The sequence below is a fragment of the Haliotis rubra genome, unplaced genomic scaffold (assembly GCF_003918875.1).
Source record: "Haliotis rubra isolate DU_JTF1 unplaced genomic scaffold, ASM391887v1 Scf866, whole genome shotgun sequence".
Taxonomy (NCBI): Eukaryota; Metazoa; Mollusca; class Gastropoda; order Lepetellida; family Haliotidae; genus Haliotis; species Haliotis rubra.
In genome coordinates this window covers 151,687-174,398 of record NW_025767597.1, presented here as the reverse complement: position 1 = coordinate 174,398, position 22,712 = coordinate 151,687, and the positions used below count along the sequence as shown (strand labels likewise).

Below are 22,712 nucleotides of genomic sequence, written 5' to 3'. Positions count from 1 at the left end.
TGGACTGAAATAGTTCCACAGCTAAAACAACGTAACATTCCAAGAAAGATATACCTAGAGTTATCCCCTGGGTGGTTCTCTGTGACTTACGAGTGTGTACTTCAATCTTGGCAAACAACCATGTCCTTGAAGCATTAATCTTCTCTATTTGTTCTTCAGAACCTTCATATTTCCCTGAACCCTTCACTGACACAATATCTGGAGCACAGCTTGGGCGAGATTTTCTCCATCTTAGGGCAATCCTCAAGTCAACGCCTGGGTTTGAATCCACCTTGGTTATTGGACCCGACGTAACAGGTATCTCTGGGAAGAAATCAGTGATATTCCGAGAGTAAGTGGAGGTTCCAGTGACAGTTATGTCACTATGGTACAAACTATTCTCAGTATGATTTGTTTGAGTGGCATTCTAAAAGTTGGTGGTATAGGCATGACAAGACTTTATGGATGATCAACACCTTTATTTTGACAATGGCGACGTTTCGATATAGATTCTTATACCGTTATATATATTCTTATACCATATGCTTGAAAACGGTATAAGAATCCATACGGAAAGTCGCCATTGTCAAAATAAAGGAGTTGATCATCCATAAATTCTTGTCATCCCTATTCTCAGTATATCATAAGAATATATTTCTAAATCAGACCTGCATGTGCATCTCAGGCGTAGAACAATGTCTCCAACTGCTTCATGTTTTGTTGTTTTCTTATTTAAGTCACGCCTATCAATATTTCAACTGTATGGCGTCGGTGTGTAAATAATCAAGTCTGCACCAGACATTCCAGTGATCAATGCAACTGGGGTACGATGACATGTGTCAACCAAACATGGGTTACTGAAGATCAAATTCTAACCCGGATCTTTACGGGCATCAGCTATTTCATTAAAACCATCAAGTAAATGACATACATGTATGTGTATAATTTTGAAGTAACTCGAACATTTACCAAGAGTTACTGACATTGATTTGATTCTAACGCTTCTGATGCCTGGATTTATTTACATACTTGTTACAGTTTCTTCAAAGGGGATGGAGGCAAAGCTGTTGACAGGATAACCTTTCACCAGTGAGTCTTGAGCTGAAATAATTTTCTATTCAGTTACATCAACTGAACTGTTCACTTTTACATTCACATATTATTTAACTATGTATGTTAATCGGTGTAGAGGCGACATTGGGTAAACGATTTTTATTTGCGTCAGAAATCAATTGATTGTGTAGGTACTATGCCTATAAATCCTCTGGAACCCCGGACGCCTGTACCGACCCCAAGGTGATGGACACTCTGATAACTGACATCAACATAGCGCGTAACGTCACCAACCTCTCCAACCCCGACACGCCCCTGTGGCTCGGTGAGACATCGTCCTTCTATGGAGGTGGAACTCCTGGTGTGTCTGACAGATTTGTAGCAGGCTTTCTGTGAGTATTAGTCGTCCTTTACAGGTTAACTATACCGTAGCCTATAACAATCTATAGTCTCTTACTGGATATGGTGTTTACAATATTCTTTGGTCTTATCCCAGCAATAAAACGGGTCTGCACTATGAAGAGCAAATGAATGGATGGATGGATGAATTGATGGATATGCAGCTTTACCTCAAACGTAAAAGCAACGTTGCCGTTTTACTTTCACTGAAGTCATATTGAATATTTCAGTTGGTTAGACAAGCTCGGGATTGCTGCACGGATGGGACTTAAAGGGGTGTTAAGACAATCGTACTATGGGAAAAACTATTCTCTCATCGAGATGAACACGTTTGAACCCTATCCGGTAGGTACAACCGATGTATCCCATTTGTGTGCTAAAATGCGACTTTGCGTTAGGTGTTTCTATGTGTGTATGTATGGGTGTATTCAATGTGTGACAATTATCACTTTCCAGGACTATTATCTGACGTTGCTCTACAAGAGGCTGGTCGGGTACAAGGTGCTGTCTGTACAGACCAACTCAACCGACAGTTTAAGAGTCTACGCCCACTGTGCCAGACGAGACAGGTACACACCTGGAACGTATTTTGAGGGATGCTCAATATACACGACTGTTTCTTATTATATGAGAACATCTACTTATGGAAAATGAACATTTGTACTGTGGGCACACTTTCATAACACTATTATTATTAGATGTCTTCTGATTTATTCAACGTTTTAATGCTTTCATCCTATTTTCAACGTTTTCACAGCCTGTACAACTACAAGCCGGGTAGTGTTGCAGTCTATATAATCAACGTCAACAACTACACCACCGTCGTCACCTTCCCACAGTTCCAAAAGAATATGGATCTCTTCTGGCTGAAACCAGAGTTCATAGAACTAACCTCCAGGCAAGTATATGGACACGGGATATTTACATGTCGTGAGACTAATATATGGTGGAACAAAAATGCTTTCTCGCAAAGGCCAAACTAACACAATGACTTTAACTTTTTATATGGTCTCACATACTAAAAAGTGCCATATGTCACTAACTCTTCTGTAACTATCAGACAAATGAATAGCAAATACTAGTCAATGGACTTGGATACTAGGTATTGGCATAGAAATAAGAAGGGTCATATGACATCGTCTATGTAATTTCAGGAACATCACACTAAATGGCCAACGACTGGATTATGTGGACAACACCATCCCCGACATGCCGCCTTCAAAGGCCTATGGCGGGTTCCTAATGCTACCAGCAAAGTCCTTCGGTTTTGCTGTATTCCCTGATGCTGATGTTGATATATGCAAGTGATTGTGACTGGTATTTTGTAATACAGAGAGTAAACCAATGCAGCATTACAAATCTTTGCTTTCGTTTTATTGTTGCAATTGTCGTGACGGTGCGGCACCACCTGAACGCATCACACATAGCTCGATGTTCGAGGTTTCTATTTGTAAATGTTCGTTTATGTAGAATATGATGTACTTACGTTAATTGATGCTTCACTCGAGGCTCAAGATAGCGGCTGAAAGCAATAGAAGTATCAAAACCTTTATATATCTACTGTTACCATCATCATGAAACCATTAAACAACAGAGATCCGAGATGTATTCCGTTTAGTATCAAGTTTCATGAACAGTAGATACCAGTAAATCAATGAAATACGAAGATGCGTTCAAAATAAAAAGTTTGCCCAAAAGTGGTCGATACATCTTTAAACGAACCAGATCGGGTGGCAGTGTGGATTGACATCCACAGGATTATATGATTCCAAATTTAAAAAAACCTGGGTGCAATAATTGTACCTTAAAATATTCTCGTATGGCGCCATATTAAGATCCTACACCACTAGGCCCGTATTAAGACAATCTTATTTAGGTTAAAATAAAATTCAGAGAAATAATATAATGTACCTTGATTTATACAAAACTATACTTTTCATCACCACTGCGCCTTCGTGTCATAGTTTTGACAAAACTCAGGCGGATGAGCCATTCTGCTGATCTAAACATTTTTAACCGTTCTGAAAGGACATTTTCGAGTTCATTGGATATGTGTTTTGTTAGATACTTCTGAAAGATTGTAATTGTAAAAGCAACTCTTCAGAGGACTTTGAGGCTGAGAATAGAGTTCTTTCATGGACAGCACCCAGTCGGCGCAGCTCCAAGCGGAAACCACCAGAGTAATAGTTCTATTGGACGATGGAGAAGATCAAGGAGTTCCTCCCGAGGCAAAATCGCACGGATTCCTACAACAGGTGGAATTAAACTGTACATTTCAATCTGCATGGCGATCAACGTCACGAACTTCCCCTTTGTCTTTGCAGAAGCTTGAGAACTATCAGTGCCTCATTGATTGCACTTCAGATATTAGTATTGTTTCAGTTCTCAGACAGTTCAACTGACCCTCAAGAAATTCAAATGGCATCTTGTCTGTTTACTGTTCGAAGTAGCGTATCTGTATATAATTTGATTCAAACATAGAAAAGTACCTATACTAATTCATTGCCCGTTCATTCCTCGGTCCTGACACGGATATAATAACCCGTTATCATATCTTTTAAGTAAACTGCAATGCCATTATTTCAATGTTTTGTTGTGAGGTACCAGACTAATACCAAACCTGGTGATCTGGTGGAATTGGAGAAAAGGTGGAGTTAACGGTAGTTAGCATGGACATTGATGGGAATTTCTGACTTTAACTTTTCCATCAACAAGAATGTCAACTATCTATTTATCTTCTCTGGCTTCTGAGCAATGTGTCCTTGACACGAGGTCAGTGCTCCAAATATAAAGAAAAAGGACTTTATCTGATATTTACTTTACTGCTGACACTATGGATGTGAGACGTGTGCTCGTTATTCTCTGTTCCTTGTGCAATGTACACACAGTCAATCTGTTTCTGTCACTGTTGCCACAGACAAAGAAATAGGATTGATAGATGACCGTTTCGTTGGAGTGACGCTTGATGCATCATTGCTACCACTATCAGCTAATTGGTATGGACTTGATTTCAGGTGAGTGGGCTTACATCATACAGATAAATAGCTTGTATTAGTTAACAATGACAGAAATCAATATACATTATTCATGACTATTTTCCAAGGTTAATAATTGTAAAGATTCTGAAAATATTTTATATTCTAAAACTAGATCACCTAAAGTCCAGACTCTGGCTAAAGCAATATCACCATCCTACCTAAGAATAGGCGGAACAACTGGAGACTACTTCACCTTTGACCCAACAGGTCATGAGGGTACAAGTGCAAACTCCACATATACAGGTATAGTTATATGTCCTGGTACGTTTTGTGACTAGCTCTAATCATTGCAGTGAATAATGGTGGGACCGGTTCATAACTTGAAACATAAGGACCGTTACAGTTTCATTTCGGGGTAACCTGGAGTAACAGCGTTGAAAACAGCGTTACGGTTTCTAATTGCCACATGCAAGTTGAAACTCGACTTTGTCAGCAGTGAGATCATCTTTCACGAACCCTAGACACATACCATAAAAACCTTCATATTTACGACCAGAATCAATCACAGTTACTAACACGCATGCCAAATTATGAATATGTATTTTATCATTGAGGTGCTATTTGGGACAATTTAAATGAATTCGTGAAGACTGTTGGATGGGACTTGGTGTTTGGCCTCAATGTGTTGTCAAAGCAGAAAGACGGACAATGGGACTCTGCAAACGCCATAGAACTGATGAACTACACCAATTCCAAGAACTACAGGATACCCGCATTTGAACTGGGAAATGGTAGTGTATAGTTCCATAGCCTATTGGTAAATTATAACAGTCGTCTTTGTATGCCATATTAGAAATCTTCCCGGATTCCTGGTATTATTAAAAGAGCATGTTTTAAATCATACATGTCTCCAAGTCAGCTATGTTCTATATGAATACAGGTATGTGAAAAGTCACATCCCATATTCTGTACTCTCATGTTGTTCCCCCCGAACCTGCATGGTTCCCCCCACCCTTCAACATTACAATTAGAGCACAGCTGGGGCCAGACTTTGCCCATCTCAGGGCAATCCTCAAGTCTACGTCTGGGTTTGAATCTACCCTTGTTATCGGTCCCGACGTAACAGCCATCACCGTATTGATGTTGAAAGTTCAATGTAGTCAAGGCCACGTCGGTGTCAGCAGACAGATGAGCGTAAATCCAAAGTACTACCCCCTTACATCTCAACAACAATCCCGTATATACCTATCATACAGTTCTAGATATTTCTAGCAAAGTTCTAAACTTGTTTTAGTCACGATATGGCTGAAATATTGTCGATGTGACTGTAAATCTTAACTCACTCACTCTAGCAAAAGCGACGCCACACCACCAGTCTAAACCAAGTTCAAGATGCCAGTTCAAATCCACATTCAGCCCTTTACACTTTTGTGGTCCATAACAACGAAAGGTTAATTAATGTGACATTATAAGTAACACAAACACATCCTCATAACAGTATTAACAAGCAGATTTATTCATCAGTACAATATAAAGGCAATTCACATTCAGGTTTTTGTCATTTACAGAAGTCTGAGGTTTGTCCTACTAATGAAAGCAGTTGAACTGACTGAGGGTTTCCGCTAATGGAAATGCCCTGGAAATAACCGTTACCGTAAATATTACGCAAATGGATAGACCTTGTAGACAACCCTGAAATGAACTAAACGACAAAACCAGCATACGTTTAGTTGCTAGTTTACCTCACAAAACAGGTCATTTATTTACAGATGGCAACGTCATGGAACAATGAGTCACATCACAAAGACGAAACGGCGTTTGACCTTGGCCTGGGCAGGATAACTCTGCACAGGGGCCATCTTGCTGCTGAATTTCTGTTTTCAGCTAGGAATGTCTTTTATGATTATATTGTAGCTGATAGTGCAGTTATTAATGGCTGTACGTACTTGCAATAAAGCTCATTTTAAGACGGGAAAAAGCCGTGGATTGCTGGACTCGAGGAACTTTGAATATATCAGTTAAACCAAAGCCGATTCCGTATGGTATGGTGACATGTTAGATTTGGTCCACGTGGACAACGGAAACATCATTGCAACCAGTGTGAACCTCGTCAACAGTGGGTGTATAGCCGGGGTAGGTCTTAGGCTTCTAGAAGTAGGTAGTTCCTAAATTCATCACATAACTTGCAAGGAATGGTAGCTAGGTCACTTGATGCGATTTTGTCGAAATCAACATCCAGTTCGTCGTCGATTGGACTTTGCATCAACTACTTACCAGGCGCTTGTTATGGCGTCACAGAGCAATAGATCAGTTAGCAGCAGGAGAGATGCGGGCAGCTATCACGTTACAGCGACCCGCCCAAATGGGCCTATTAATAACAGTTCTACCCATTTTAGCGTTAAATGTTGTAAAAGCCTCTGAGACAGATGACAGCATTATTGACATGATAAGTAATGCTTTATTACAGCAACATTATTTACTCACTCCACAACATGTCACAACACTTATGTTTTCATTTATGTCACTGTACCAATGTCCTCAGTAGGGATGAACTAGAATTAAAAGATGACCACCTTAATGGGTTTCATATGTATTCATTTACAGTTTCTGTGAAGGCGAGGGAAGCAAAGCAGTTGACAGGATAACCTTCCACCAGTGAGTAAGCTATAATATTGTCTTATTTCTCTAAACTATTGTTTAATAATTCAGCTGTATATTATAACAGGTATCATATTAATTAGTAAATATGGAGTTATGTTTTGTACAGGACATAGAGTAAACTGTGATTGTTACGAACTCAAAGTGACCATTAGTTTCTTAGTTATACCGCAGTTACGTATTTCAGGTAAATCATACAGCAAGTGACAGGGGCTCAACAGGCAATGCGTTATAATGATATAAACGTACATAGAGATTATTAACCGAGTGTGTTTCCGTATCATTAATATCATATATTAGGAATAAAAGGTGTATTATGCGAGGGCGCTGTTGGCGAGCATAATACATATTTTTTATTCCTAAAATATGATCTTTATGATACAGAAACACACGAGGTAAATAATCTCTTTATCATATAATGTCATATAAAAAAAAAGCAAATCGTACGTGAATTTATATGAAGAGAATCGAGCATTCGCGTAAGAATACTTATAGCGGTACACCAAGGTTAGGGTCGTTCATGACGGCGGCATATGGTTGTGACTAGTCGCTAATACGGTGCAAACACCTCATGCTTAAAATAAGAGCTTTCTGTCTAAAAAACAACACTGCGGGTAATCACCTCATCATTATCAGTTTCTGATACCTGCCGGAATCAATTCGTCGTCTGTATTGTGATCGAAAGATCGAAATCCTTGGTTGGTACCTTTCTTAGACGATTGCCTTTCAGTCGTGCCTCATAATCCGTTCCTTCAATTTGAACGAAGTACTCCGTTTCATGTTTTCCAAAGTCAATTACTGCAGTAACGACTCCAGAACCTCTGTCATCAATTCTTACAGAATCACAAATTTGGAGAATGGGGGCAGCCATGTTTGTTTACAAACAATGTAAACTCACGACGACGTCATCAAAGAAATGTTAAAACGTTTTAGGATTCGCATGGCGTGTATGGAGTTTTGCGAAAGTAGTTCGTGGATTGACGTAATTTGCATAGTTATCAGATTTTGGATGCTAAGTTTATCAGATTGCTTTATTGCACCGATGACACCCTCCATTAGATGATAAAGTAGTTTACTGTATTGTTTGATTCGTGTCATGTTGCCTCACTGGAGAAGGAACGCCTCACCGGAAAGCGGAAGATCAGTCGACTGTCCCCGCCCTGTTATACTAAATGTAGATACAGACAACACGTCAGGGCTAGCCACAGAAAAAGACTTCATATTGGTGCAAAAGGCACAATAAATGTGAAAATTATATGAAATGAACACTGAAAAACAGTAATGACACCACGAATTTGCCACAAAACATAGCATGTCCTGCCCTGCTGGAAGCACCCGCCATTCACACAATTTGCCAGTAAAAGTAAATATGTGTAGCCGGACGACGCAGTACTCCTGCCATGCGACGGCGGTCCGTAAACAAACCAGACAATGAAATTGTCCATGGACTGGGAAATCCAGTTCTTAATAACTTTCTACTATTGTGTAGAAGTGTAGAGATTCTGATGTTTACCAGTATAGAATAACGTTGTAGATATAGATACTGTGGATGTCAGCTTAATGTCTCAGACCGAATATTTCTGTTGTTGCTGACTCAGGAAAATGCTTTTGAGCTTATGATGAAAGTCCTTCAGCAGAATCATCGACCGAGTTCAGTGAATATGACACAGCGTAAAACGCGCTTCATGTTGTTACCATGACATGCAACCTTAGACCCCATCTACCCCGCTCACCTAATTTGGAAATAAATTGAATGTTTAGTTACTACGCCTTCCAAGGCGATGCTAAAGTGAGCACCTGTATCGACCCCGACGTGATGGACCATCTGATACCTTCCATCGACGCAGTACTCAACGTCACTAACCCCACCGCCCCCAACACTCCCGTGTGGCTCGGTGAGACATCGTCTTTCTATGGAGGTGGAGCCCCTGGACTGTCTGACAGATATGCGGCCGGCTTCCTGTGAGTATCTTACCAGAATGCCAATCTTCTCAAGTTGCCATACACCCTCATGTTACAATGTTATAAAATGTGTTAGTGACTGTATTCATGCTAATGTTGGGTTCATCACTCAGTCCAATTGTCGTCTTTGAAGTTACTCAAGCAAAGTATGTTAAAATTTCAATCAGCATCCGTATGTCACAAGACCAAAGAAACTGAAGTATAAGCTTGTACCTCGACAACGGTTGTTGCTGATGGTATGATTATTGCTGTCAGCAATATATCTGGAATGCTGCTGACAACGTGGGGCTTACAGTAGTATAGACTATCTACATATTAGAACAAAACGTGACTGTATCATGTTAACATAAGCATGTACATCGAATTTACCTTATTATTTCAGATGGTTAGACAAGCTCGGGATTGCTGCACGGATGGGACTTAAAGGGGTGTTAAGACAATCGTACTATGGAGGAAATTATTCACTTGTTGAGATGAAGACGTTTGAACCCTATCCGGTAGGTACAAGTGATATCTTGTCTTGCTTTGTCAGGCTAAGGTGCATCTTGGCGATGTGTCGACGCTTATCCCTCGGACATGCAAATAAAATCATGGTAAAGTGTGAATTCCCTCCGGGTAGATCCATACCCATTTTCGAGGCAGTTGTCGTAAAATAATGATATTGTTTAAAGAATCATTAACCATCCTTACATATGTTCAGAACTAACATGACTGTAGCTGAAATACTGTTTCATGTCACTCATTTGTCAGTCCTTGAAGATATATTAATCTAATTAAAATATTTCGTTATTTACCACCAGCCCATGCCTCAAATAAAGCTGAACATAATAGATGTATATACCGTGACATGTATTTGATAAATAATACATTTAATAATATTTGTCACTTTCCAGGACTATTGGCTGACGTTGCTCTACAAGAGGCTGGTTGGGTACAAGGTGTTATCTGTACAGACCAACTCAACCAACAGTTTCAGAGTCTACGCCCACTGTGCAAAACAGGAAAAGTATGTTGGAATGTGTCATATGGGCACAGGAGATAATTATTGACGATGATTCATCACTCATATTTAAAAATGTTTTACTGCGAGTCATGGATGGTACAGGCAAAGTTAGACACACATTCTGACTGCACGCGGTACGCAGTGTTACGCGACTTAGGATTCAGGTGTAATTTCGGATCTAAAACATTTCGCGTTAGGAAATTTCTTTATGTTCGGATCATATGTATAATTCGGATATGAAACGTTTTGTGGTTGTCAAGTCTAGGTGAACTTTCTAAATTGTAGGTTACAAAAACAATCCGACTATCGAGTCTCGTCTTAAGAAACGAGAAGAGTCGCTGAACAATGTTTGGATCCGAAATTAAACAAAACGCTATACTTTACAACTGACACAACGACGGCATGATAGCTCCTGTCAATTCTGTTTGAGATTTAACCATTCTGGATTCTGAATCTAAAAAACAGATAACTGCGACAGTTTCTAAGAGATATACATTTATAGATCTGATTTCACTCTGCCACTGGCATCCATTTTGGATTTTCTAATTAACATTAATTTATTAGCGTCAACCTTTTTTCCTGCCCAATCAACAAGATTATCTCCGAGTCTCATGTTCCATTAGAAAGATGAAATGGATTGTTTTACCTTGTTAAGCCCAAAGCAGAACATGCGATATTCTGCCAGTGAAAGTCGAAAACATTCCTCAGCATTTGTTGATCGATGACGCATTCTCGTAGCCGCTCTGGTTTAATAATTAATTTATAAACGAGCTGCAGTATATTAATGAGCCGTATAGACCATGTCATGATCTCCTTCACATAGGCGTGATGATGTTGCCGCTAGTCCTTGCTTCGTTTATGAGTAGTCTGTTTTTACATATAAATGAGAGGCAGGCATGTTGATGGGTCATATTTCATCGCCGACATCTGCAGAATGAATATCTGCATTAAAATATAACCATATCTGAAACATATCCGGCGTTATTGCCACCAGGAACTGAGTGATTTCTTAACAAAATTACAGCTTTACTCACAATGTCCACGATGTATTGTTTCAGTCTCTACAGATATCAACCAGGTAGTGTTGTAGCTTATATCGTCAACGTCAACAACTTCACCACCACCGTCACCTTCCCTCAGTTCAAGGCCAACATGGATGTCTTCTGGCTCAGTCCAGAATTCCCAGATCTTACTTCTAGGCGAGTATACGAACCCGTGATACTTGCTTAGAACAGATGTTATTTATTTTCGCGAGCACGTGAATACATTTCAGTGATCCATTCATACAATCTTTACATAATTTTCCTTTACACACAATACAATATGTATCATTATACACAGGAGTTGCCATTTAATGTTTTTGACATAAATAATCTAATCGCAACGCATGTATATAGCACACTATATAAAGTCCAATGTATAAAGTCCTACCTTATACACAGTGATTCGTGCTGTTGAACAGACATTGTGTTTAGCACTTATTGAACAACTGGCTTTTTTTCTTTGTGTGTGTGTGTCTGTCCGTCTGTCTGTCTAATCGAGTCTGCACCAGACAATTCAATCTTTAGCAAATAAGCATCGATCTACGCAACTAGGATACGATGACACGTGCCAACCAAGTGAGCGAGCCTGAATTGAACAACTGCATACCTGATAAGTTTTTGTGACCAGGACGTTCTTTGATCTCAGAATGTCACAACAATAACATCGATTCTATAACACTAACTTTGTAATTTCAGGAATGTGACTCTTAATGGTAAACGACTGGATTATGTGAACGACACCATCCCCGAAATGCCCCCTGAACGAGCGTATGGTGGGAGCCTCCAGCTGCCAGCCACGACCTTCGGATTCGTTGTGTTCCCTGATGCTGATGTGGATGTCTGCAAGTGATGCTGACTGGTAGTTTTGATGTAATATGTAGCGAACTAAAACAAAGTTCCATTGCAAGGTTGGCTTTTTAATTGTATCCTGCAACCAAACGCAAGGAGTAAAAGAGCGTACACTGGTAATATTACACGAGTACGTTTGAGTTAAATATGGCAAATACCGACCAATGCCTGAAAGGGTGAACACTTATGGATGTCAACTTCAGTTATGTGAGGGACACGAATCGCAATATATCCTTACTCCTTCATCAGGTGAAGTGCAGTGAGTCGTGTCATTCACATTAAAGAAGTTGGCATCTATAGTCCGTTTGGCTCAAAGCGGACCGATGAATTGCAATCTAACTCAAAAACTTATAAACATAAAATACTCAATGAAACACTGATCATAATGAAAACGTCAGACCAACTCTGAGAGGTGTTTGCAGAATTTATGTCCTAAAAAGAACAAAGTTGTTTAACAAACTATCATTAAAATATCGACACAGATCACTATTTGTTACGAGGTAGGAGTGCAGAGAAAGGGACAGCCGGGTGTGCGAGAAAGGATGGAGACGGCACAGCACAGCACAGGTTAATGAATCAATAACTTTGTCGGCACTTGTGCACGTGCTTCTCTAACACCTGGCTGTCCCTTTCTCTGCACTCCTCCCTCGTAACAAATAGTGAACTGTGTCAATATTGTAATGATAGTTTGTTAATTAACTTTTTTGATTTTAGGACATAAATTCTGCAAACAAATCACAGAGTTCGTCTGATATTTTGATTATGATCAGCGTTTCATTGAGTATTATATGTTTATTAGTTTTTGAGTTAGATTGCAATTCATCGGTCTGCTTTTGAGCCAAACGCACTATATACACTTTCACCCTTTATGTGTATTACTTCTATATGATATCCAAAGAGGAGTTGTCCTGGAGAATCGTGCTTAGCGTCGAAGATGACCGTATCCATACAGAATCAATGTCATATAATTATGATAATGAATGAATAGTTTGGGGGGGGTACATACAATTTCATCACCTCATTGGTCAGTGCGTCTTTATTACGAGAGTGCCAAGCAGGTGCAAGAATCCGTATCGAAACGTCGTAAAGAATTTGTTATCTATAAAGTTTGTCTATTTTGTACTTTGCAGCTTCTAAAATGCCACCCAAAGAAGATATATCCGAGACTTAAATGGAGACTCACTAGAAAGATTTCTCTGTCCAATGAGAACCTTCGCAGTAAAGTAATTGATCCTCATATACGCGGTTACAGGATAGACAATGTCCTGACGTTACATTGATTGATAGTTTGCTCAGCAATATTCCAGCTATATGACGGCGGTCTGTAAATAATGGAGACAAGACAATCCGGTGATCAACGCAATGAGCATCGATCTACGCAGTTGGGATACGATGACATGTGTCAACCAAGTCAGCGAGTCTGACCACCCAATTCCGTTAGTCGCTTCATACAACAAGCATGGGTTGCTGAAGACCAATTCTAACCCGGATCTTCACGGGTCCCCATACACACAGATTCCAGAGTCAATATGGAGCAAGGTAGATGTGAATATCTTGACGCTGTTGCCTTTCTCCACTGCATATATTTAGACACAGAGCTTGTTGTACCATGCTTTCCCATGAACCCTTACATGGAAATTCTCCAGACTTGATTTATTTCTATTGTGCGCCTGATAATTCATATTTGTTGGCCACATCGTATCATGTATCATGTATCATGGATCTGGTACTATGCTAGGGAGGGGTGATATACCCGATGGAAGATATGCTTCACCAGGGTTGTGCAGGAAGAGAAGCTTAATATTGTCCATTCGGCCCAGCATTGTCCATAGTCCTAGAATCTTAACTGTGGCAGCTGAAGATGATCTCATGTGAAGATTTTGGACTCGCTGCGCGTAGTACCCGTACCGTTGCAGAATTTCCTTCTCGCGGTCTCAATATTGCTGATATTTGGCCAGACCTCACATGCAGAAAACGTAGACGGGAAGATAACCTGTTACCTGATATTCGATAAGATGCAGGGCACACTTCTCCAGTAAAGTCTTAAGCCATTTCGAAGGGAGTTGGTTATCTCCCCTCATTGTTATCAGTCTGTCAGAAATGCTTTCTGCAATATGTTTCTTCTGCCAACTTATAAGCCACAGTTTTATGAGTATAGTAATCGGAACTGTTTTAATGCATCACGCACGGGGTGGAGGACATGTTGTTACTGAAAATAACACGCTTAGGAAACATAGGAGTGTATTAACGATATGTCTGTTTTATACCATTGACAAAATATTGTAAACCGAAGTACATGTATCTAAAAATGAGAAAAGAAACGCTTTTGCAATTACATGGTTCTCAAAACTCAAATGGTATGATTGTGATTCGAACTTACACATGCTTGAAACACACACACACACACACACACACACACACACACACACACACACACACACACACACACACACACACACACACACACACACACACACACACACACACACACACACACACACACACACACCAGGAAGATCCTAGATTGTCGAAAAAGGCCTGGTGCAATCCAGATTGCTTTGGACCTAAAACTCAAAATAGCTGTGAGATCTATATGCAAGGATAATTGCAAATATATATTCATACGAATATGCATAAATAAATGTCTGTCAAAGCAGAGTCAATTATACGATTCCGAGTAAATCAAGAGTACGTGAATCTCTATCAAATAGTATTACCGGGTGTTCACAACAAGTGAGTGCGTCCTGTCGGTGGCATCCGTCATAAACATATGCTACTTTAGTCAGTTGGTCAGCTGAAAATACACGGGACCAAACTTCCTACACTTATGTGTCTATCATATATGCTTCTGGAGTTTTCGTAAAAAGAGCTTGCTCGTCTCTACCTTAAACCTTGTGGAATATTAACACCACTGGCTGGAGCTGCAGGAAATACTTCTCGACATACCAAAACAAATAATGGAAGTCTTCACAAGAGTAACAAACTCTTTTGAAGAGTTTTTATCTCACCGAATCTTTACACATGGATATGAATATGGAACAGATGAGGCAGTCTTACTGGTTTTCTGTCTTGGCAGTTCAGATGAGTAAAGTAGTACAAGGCAAGTGCCTATGTAATAGTTATTGATCATCAGCTCGCCGAAGGGCAAGTTAAACATCTTGTCTAAATTACTTTGCTTTGTACTTGAATTCAGGTTCACATACATGAAGAAACAGTTTGTGCCCATTGAAATGGCTACTATATATCATAAATTTGAATACCATCATTATTGTGCTGCTGACTTTGACTCCCAACGGAACAAAGGAAATGCATCGAATCATTGCACTGTCATCGTTTCGTGAGAAACACTAACTGATATGCAACCTAGTAAACTTGTGGAATCAGAATAACAATGCTGTATACTGAAGTTTATATGGATGACCTTTGATGCACAGTTCTGACCTAAAGTTTCTATTTCAGGCCAACTACTTTTTAATTATGTCGTTTATCAGCAATGTGTCCTCGACTCGAGGTCAGTGCTCCAGATTAAAAGAAAACGTTTTTATCTGATTTAGTTTACTGCTGACACTATGGATGTGAGACGTGTGCTCGTTATTCTCTGTTCCTTGTATGTGCAAAGTACACACAGTCAATCTGTTTCTGTAACTGTTGCCACAGACAAAGAAATAGGATTGATAAATGACCATTTCGTTGGAGTGACATTTGATTCATCAATGCTACCAATATCAGCTAATTGGTATGGACTTGATTTCAGGTGAGTGGGCGTACTTCATACAGATAAATTAATAGCTCTTAAGTGTTTGAGTTTTACAATGAAATACATTCATATGGTGCATATTCTTTGAAGTTTATAAATATTAAAGCAACTTTGAAAATAAACTTTGCTTTAATACTAGATCACCTAAAGTCCAGACGCTGGCTAAAGCGATGTCTCCGTGCTACCTGCGGATAGGCGGAACACCTGGAGATTTTATGACCTTTGACCCAACAGGTCATGGGGGTACAAGTGCAAACTCCACTTACACCGGTATAGCTATATGTCCTATGTCGTATATTGTTTTTGCAGCTCTACTATAATGCCATAACAATACTAAATAAATAGTGCTTAGCTGATTCATACCGTTCAGCATGCATGAATGACAAATGATTGTGCTAACTATATGAGTACAAGCAATATTCTGGATATTTTCAGCTGACGTATAAACTTCTTCATTTTATCATTGAGGTGCTATGTGGGACAACCTAAATGACTTCGTGAAGACTGTAGGATGGGACCTTGTGTTTGCCCTAAATTTACTGAAGCGGAAGCACGGACAGTGGGACCCGGCGAATGCCATGGAACTGATGAACTACACCAATTCCAGGAACTACAAGATACCCGCATTTGAACTGGGAAATGGTATTGTAATGTTCTATAGCTCACTGGATAATATGCATAGCTATGTCATCTTTGTTTACCATAATATATCTTCCTGGAATCTTCATCTCTGTGTATTACAAATTGATACCACGAAAACGTTCTCTGGTTGTTCTCTAGAACCTGCATACTTTCCCCCGCCCTTCACCGACACGGTATCTGGAGCACAGCTGGGGCGAGATTTTGTCCATCTCAGGGCAATCCTCAAGTCTACTCCTGGGTTTGAATCTACCCTTGTTATTGGACCCGACGTAACAGCCATCTCGGGACCGAAATCAATTCTGTTTAAAACGTGAGTGAACAGACGTTCTTGTGATTAATATAATTGTTATTAATGTTTTTTCTGAGACAACCTTATATGATATAGAATAAGTAATATATGCTACTGATTATATACCATGCCCCTACTGGTACGTCCTAATACCTTATGTTTTGGAAGCCGAGAAGATCCGTGTTAGAATTGGTCTTCAGTAAACCATGCATGTCATAACGGGATCGGGTGGTCGGGCTCACTGACTTGGTTGACACACGTCATCGCATCCCAATTGCGTAGATCGATGCTGATGCTGTTGATCACGGGATTGTGGTCTAGACTCGATTATATACAGACCACCGCCATGTAGCTGGAATATTACTGAGTGCGGCGTAAAACTAAACTCACTCACTCACTTAAGTTTTGGCAGGTCATTATGAAGAGAATGATGTTATATTTTTTACAGTTTCTTTGAAAGCGACGGAAGAAAAGCGTTAGACAAGATAACCTTCCACCAGTGAGTAGTCTTGTATCATTGTCTTACTTATCTTATAGTTAGTTTAGTTGTATTTGGCAGCAGATACTTTATAAATCACAAATGTTCGAGATGTTTTCTAATGCGGATAATATTTTACGGAGAACAGAGAACTTAATTGGATTTCTCAAAGTGGTCATTTTAGTCCGTCAATAGGTTAATGGCATAGTACGACGGAAAAATATTTTCTGAACAATGACACACTATTATTTATTTTGGTAATTTTCTGCGTCAGCCTTTCATAAACAATGAAGAAATGTGTCTGGGAACTTAGGAAGTTCTATGTGATTGTAAGAATTATATAAAGTAGCGATCCAATATGAACATTGCTCGCATACACTCCGCGCCCTGACGTCTACCGGACCAACGCTGAACTATGTCACACATTATTTTGAGAGGGAAGAGAGGCTACTCCATTTCCCTTTGACGACCCCAGGTGTCCTGACACAGTTCACTATTTGTTACGAGGGAGGAGTGCAGAGAAAGGGACAGCCAGGTGTTCGAGAACGGATGAAGACGGTACAGCACAGGTTAATGAATAAATAACTTTATCTGTGAACGTGCTTCTCGAACACCCGGCTGTCCCTTTCTCTGCACTCCTCCCTCGTAACAAACAGTGAACTGTGTCAATATTTTAATGATAGTTTGTTAAACAACTTTATTATTTTTAGGACAAAAATTCTGCAAAAACCTCACAGAGTTGGTATGATGTTTTGATTATGATCAGCGTTTCATTGAGTATGTTATGTTTATTAGTTTTCGAGTTAGATTGCAATTCATCGGTCCGCTTTTGAGCCAAACGGACTGTAAGTCATGTTTAAATCTGGTTCTTGTTGTTGCCTTTGCATGCGACCTTAAACACCACATTTTGCAAAACCTAATTTCGAAATCAATTGAATGTTTAGTTACTACGACTTCGAGGGCAATGCTAAAGTGGAGACCTTTATCGACCCCAAAGTGATGGACAGCCTGATAACATTCATTGATATTGTACGTAACGTCACCACCCCTGCCGACCCCAACACTCCATTGTTGCTTGGTGAGACATCGTCTTTCTCGGGAGGGGGAGCCCCGGCACTATCTGACAGATATGTAGCCGGCTTTCTGTGAGTATGTCAGTATTCAAAAGGTCAACGTTCCTTTTCGTATGCTTTCAAAATGTATCTGCTGAGTACACCAGCAAAACCGGAGGATGGTATTATGAGTGCAGTAAATGCACAAGGAACGATGGCTTACATGTACACTCGCCATTATGCATTGTGTCAGCTCTTTTAACACTTTGTCATTAGAACCGTGCCCTACAAATCAAAGCAGTCCCGGAATTCACAGACTCAAAACTTAAGGATATATTTCAAACAAAACGAACGGTCATGTTAGGGGGGTCCTTTCACGAAGCAACCTTTACTAAGAATAACCTTAACTCCCATTCTTTAACATTGTACTAAGGTTACCGTAGGGACTTACGATCACATTAGTGCTTTGTGAAAGGAGGCCCTGGTTTACAAACCTTCTTTTACCTGAAGTTGTAGATATGTGTATTGCATCATATTTTGCATAGTTTGTGTGATAATTCAGGTAAACTGTGCACCACACGAGTTAATGACTAACATATAAGTTTGAAAACAGAAGGCTTTCTTAGAAAGTGTCCAGTAAATTATATTTGGGATTACACCTTCTGAGTAATGTTCGGATTCTAGTACATTTCTATGGGGTCAAGTCCCATCCTGGATTCGAACCCACACTTGCAGGGTCAGGCACCTAATCGCACACATTGATAGTCATTGATAGCCCTGGGTTACTGCTGCCTGGAGCTTATAACACTATCATAGTATAGATAATGTACTCATTTAAACAAAAACAAAGCATGATTTGTATATTGACATGAACATGTACATGGTATTGTCGTCGATGTTTCAGATGGTTAGACAAGCTCGGGATTGCAGCACGGATCGGACTTAAAGGGGCGTTAAGACAATCGTACTATGGGCTAAACTATTCTCTCATCGAAATGAACACGTTTGAACCCTATCCGGTAGGTGCAAAACTTATCTTGTTCAGTTTCCTTAGGGTTTGCAGAACCACAGAGTGTTCACCTCTGATATATTGTAGAGCACGTAATAGTGATGCACCTGGGGCATTGTACCTGGGCATTGTACTGTGTGTCCTGGGCATTGTACTGTGTGCCCTGGGCATTGTACTGTGTGCCCTGGTCATTGTACTGTGTGACCTGACCATTGCACGGTGTGACCTGACCATTGTTCGGTGTGACCTGGGCATTGTACTGTGTGACCTGGGCATTGTTGTGTGAAGCGTTCAACAGGAAACAAGGGAATAAATACTGAATTCTGCTGAAGCGTGGGGAATCATCAAATTCAGCAGCTAAACACGATTATCTGAAGGCCTCAGTTTCCAACTGCCTCACTGCATACATTTGCGACATCTTGTAATAATGGAAACTAAAGGATTTTATTACCTTTCACCATGAACGTAATCACTATCAAGATACCAAAATGTAGTACGTAGTATTACACTTAGTCTGGTGAACGTATGTGTGAGTGTGTGAGTGTGGATGGAATGGGGATGTGTTGCGAATGTTGGACTGTTGCTGTAACTCGTTCTGCGAACATGGATCCCTCAGGCTTGTAATGAAACCTGTGTCCACGTGTTGTTCCTGATCACGTGTCTTACTACTGGCTCATGTCTATAAGAGTAATAACACAAATTTGACTATGTGATGGCACGTATTTTATGCTGTATGATATTAAGTCTGAATGTGTCACTTTCCAGGACTATTATCTGACATTGCTCTACAAGAGGCTGGTTGGGTACAAGGTGTTATCTGTACAGACCAACTCAACCAACAGTTTTAGAGTCTACGCCCACTGTGCAAAACAGGAAAAGTATGTTGGAATGTGTCATAATGGGTACAGGAGATAATTAGTGACGATGATATTTCATCAGTCAGAATAAAAAACATGAGAGCCATGGTACAAGCAGACGTACTGGTACTTAGACGTACACTCCGGGCGCACACAGTACGCAGTGTTACGCGGCTTCGGATTCAGGTGTAATTTCGGATCTAAAACATTTCGCGTTAGGAAATGTCTTTATGTTCGGATCCCATGTATAATTCGGATATGAAACGTTTTGTGGTTGTCAAGTCTAGTGCACTATCTAAATTATAGGTAACAAACACCCCGACTATTGAGTCTCGTCTTAAGAAACGAGAAGAGTCGCTGAACAATGTTTGGATCCGAAATTAAACAAAACGCTATACTTTACAACTGACACAACGACGGCATGATAGCTCCTGTCAATTCTGTTTGAGATTTAACCATTCTGGATTCTGAATCTAAAAAACAGATAACTGCGACAGTTTCTAAGAGATATACATTTATAGATCTGATTTCACTCTGCCACTGGCATCCATTTTGGATTTTCTAATTAACATTAATTTATTAGCGTCAACCTTTTTTCCTGCCCAATCAACAAGATTATCTCCGAGTCTCATGTTCCATTAGAAAGATGAAATGGATTGTTTTACCTTGTTAAGCCCAAAGCAGAACATGCGATATTCTGCCAGTGAAAGTCGAAAACATTCCTCAGCATCTGTTGATCGATGATGCATTCTCGTAGCCGCTCTGGTTTAATAATTAATTTATAAACGAGCTGCAGTATATTAATGAGCTGTATAGACCATGTCATGATCTCCTTCACATAGGCGTGATGATGTTGCCGCTAGTCCTTGCTTCGTTTATGAGTAATCTGTTTTTACATATAAATGAGAGGCAGGCATGTTGATGGTTCATATTTCATCGCCGGCATCTGCAGAATGAATATCTGCATTAAAATATAACCATATCTGAAACATATCCGGCGTTATTGCCACCAGGAACTGAGTAATTTCTTAACAAACTTGCAGCTTTACTCACAATGTCCACGATGTATTGTTTCAGTCTCTACAGATATAAACCAGGCAGCGTTGTAGCTTATATCGTCAACGTCAACAACTTCACCACCACCGTCACCTTCCCTCAGTTCAAGACCAACATGGATGTGTTCTGGCTCAGTCCAGAATTCCCAGATCTTACTTCTAGGCGAGTATACGAACCCGTGATACTTGCTTAGAACAGATGTTATTTATTTTCGCGAGCACGTGAATAAATTTCAGTGATCCATTCATACAATTTTTACATAATTTTCCTTTACATTATTCACAGGAGTCGCCATTCAATATTTTTGTCATGACGAATATAATCACAACACATGTATATAACACACTATATAAAGAGTCGCCATTCAATATTTTTGTCATGACGAATATAATCACAACACATGTATATAACACACTATATAAAGTGTATAAAGTTCTTACCTTATAAACCGTGATTCGTGCTGTTGAACAGACATTGTGACTAGCACTTATTGAACAACTGGGTTTTTTGTTTTGTTTTTCTTTGTGTGTGTGTGTGTCTGTCTGTGTGTCTGTGTCTGTCTGTCTGTCTGTCTCTGTCTACAGCTATGTTGCGGCGGTCTGTAAACAAGTCGAGTCTGCATCAGACAACCTAGTCTTTACAGGAATAAGCATCGATCTACGCAACTGGGATACGATGACACGTGCCAACAAAGTGAGCGAGCCTGAATTGAACAACTGCATAGCTGATAGGTTTTTGTGACCAGGACGTTCTCAGAATGCCACAACAATAACATCGATTCTATAACACTAACTGTGTAATTTCAGGAATGTGACTCTTAATGGTAAACGACTGGATTATGTGAACGACACCATCCCTGAAATGCCCCCTGAACGAGCGTATGGTGGGAGCCTCCAGCTGCCAGCCACGACCTTCGGATTCGTTGTGTTCCCTGATGCTGATGTGGACATCTGCAAGTGATGCTGACTGGTAGTTTTGATGTAATATGTAGCGAACTAAAACAAAGTTCCAATGCAAAGTTGGCTTTTTTATTGTATCATGCAACCAAACGCAAGGAGTAAAAGAGCGTACACTGGTAATATTACACGAGTACGTTTGAGTTAAATATGGCAAATACCGACCAATGCCTGAAAGGGTGAACACTTATGGATGTCAACTTCTGTTATGTGAGGGACACGAATCGCAATATATTCTTACTGACTCATCAGGTGAAGTACTGTGAGTCGTGTCATTCATGTTAAAGAAGTTGGCGTCTATAGTCCGTTTGGCTCAAAAGCGGACCGATGAATTGCAATCTAACTCGAAAACTTATAAACATAAAATACTCAATGAAACACTGATCATAATGAAAACGTCACACCAACTCTGAGAGGTGTTTGCAGAATTTATGTCCTAAAAACAAAAAAAGTTGTTTAACAAACTATCATTAAAATATCGACACAGTTCACTATTTGTTACGCGGGAGGGGTGCAGAGAAAGGGACAGCCGGGTGTGCGAGAAAGGATGGAGACGGCACAGCACAGGTTAATGAATCAATAACTTTGTCGGCACTTGTGCACGTGCTTCTCTAACACCTGGCTGTCCCTTTCTCAGCACTCCTCCCTCGTAACAAATAGTGAACTGTGTCAATATTGTAATGATAGTTTGT

At 40.0% G+C, this 22,712-nt stretch overlaps 2 protein-coding genes across 2 annotated transcripts; both read left to right on the top strand.

Moving 5' to 3' along the window:
- Positions 1-1,668: 1,668 nt before the first annotated feature.
- LOC124263035 (heparanase-like) lies at positions 1,669-11,982 on the top strand. Its single transcript, XM_046697654.1, has 4 exons — positions 1,669-1,776; positions 1,888-2,000; positions 11,091-11,231; positions 11,772-11,982. Exons 1-4 carry the CDS (start codon positions 1,693-1,695, stop codon positions 11,923-11,925), a joined length of 492 nt encoding a protein of 163 aa, XP_046553610.1. The 5' UTR covers positions 1,669-1,692; the 3' UTR covers positions 11,926-11,982.
- Positions 11,983-15,499: 3,517 nt separating this feature from the next.
- Positions 15,500-22,024, top strand: LOC124263022 (heparanase-like). Its single transcript, XM_046697633.1, has 10 exons — positions 15,500-15,678; positions 15,821-15,951; positions 16,150-16,323; positions 16,462-16,633; positions 17,061-17,111; positions 18,035-18,235; positions 19,047-19,161; positions 19,917-20,029; positions 21,086-21,226; positions 21,871-22,024. Exons 1-10 carry the CDS (start codon positions 15,638-15,640, stop codon positions 22,022-22,024), a joined length of 1,293 nt encoding a protein of 430 aa, XP_046553589.1. The 5' UTR covers positions 15,500-15,637.
- The last annotated feature ends 688 nt before the right edge of the window (positions 22,025-22,712 follow it).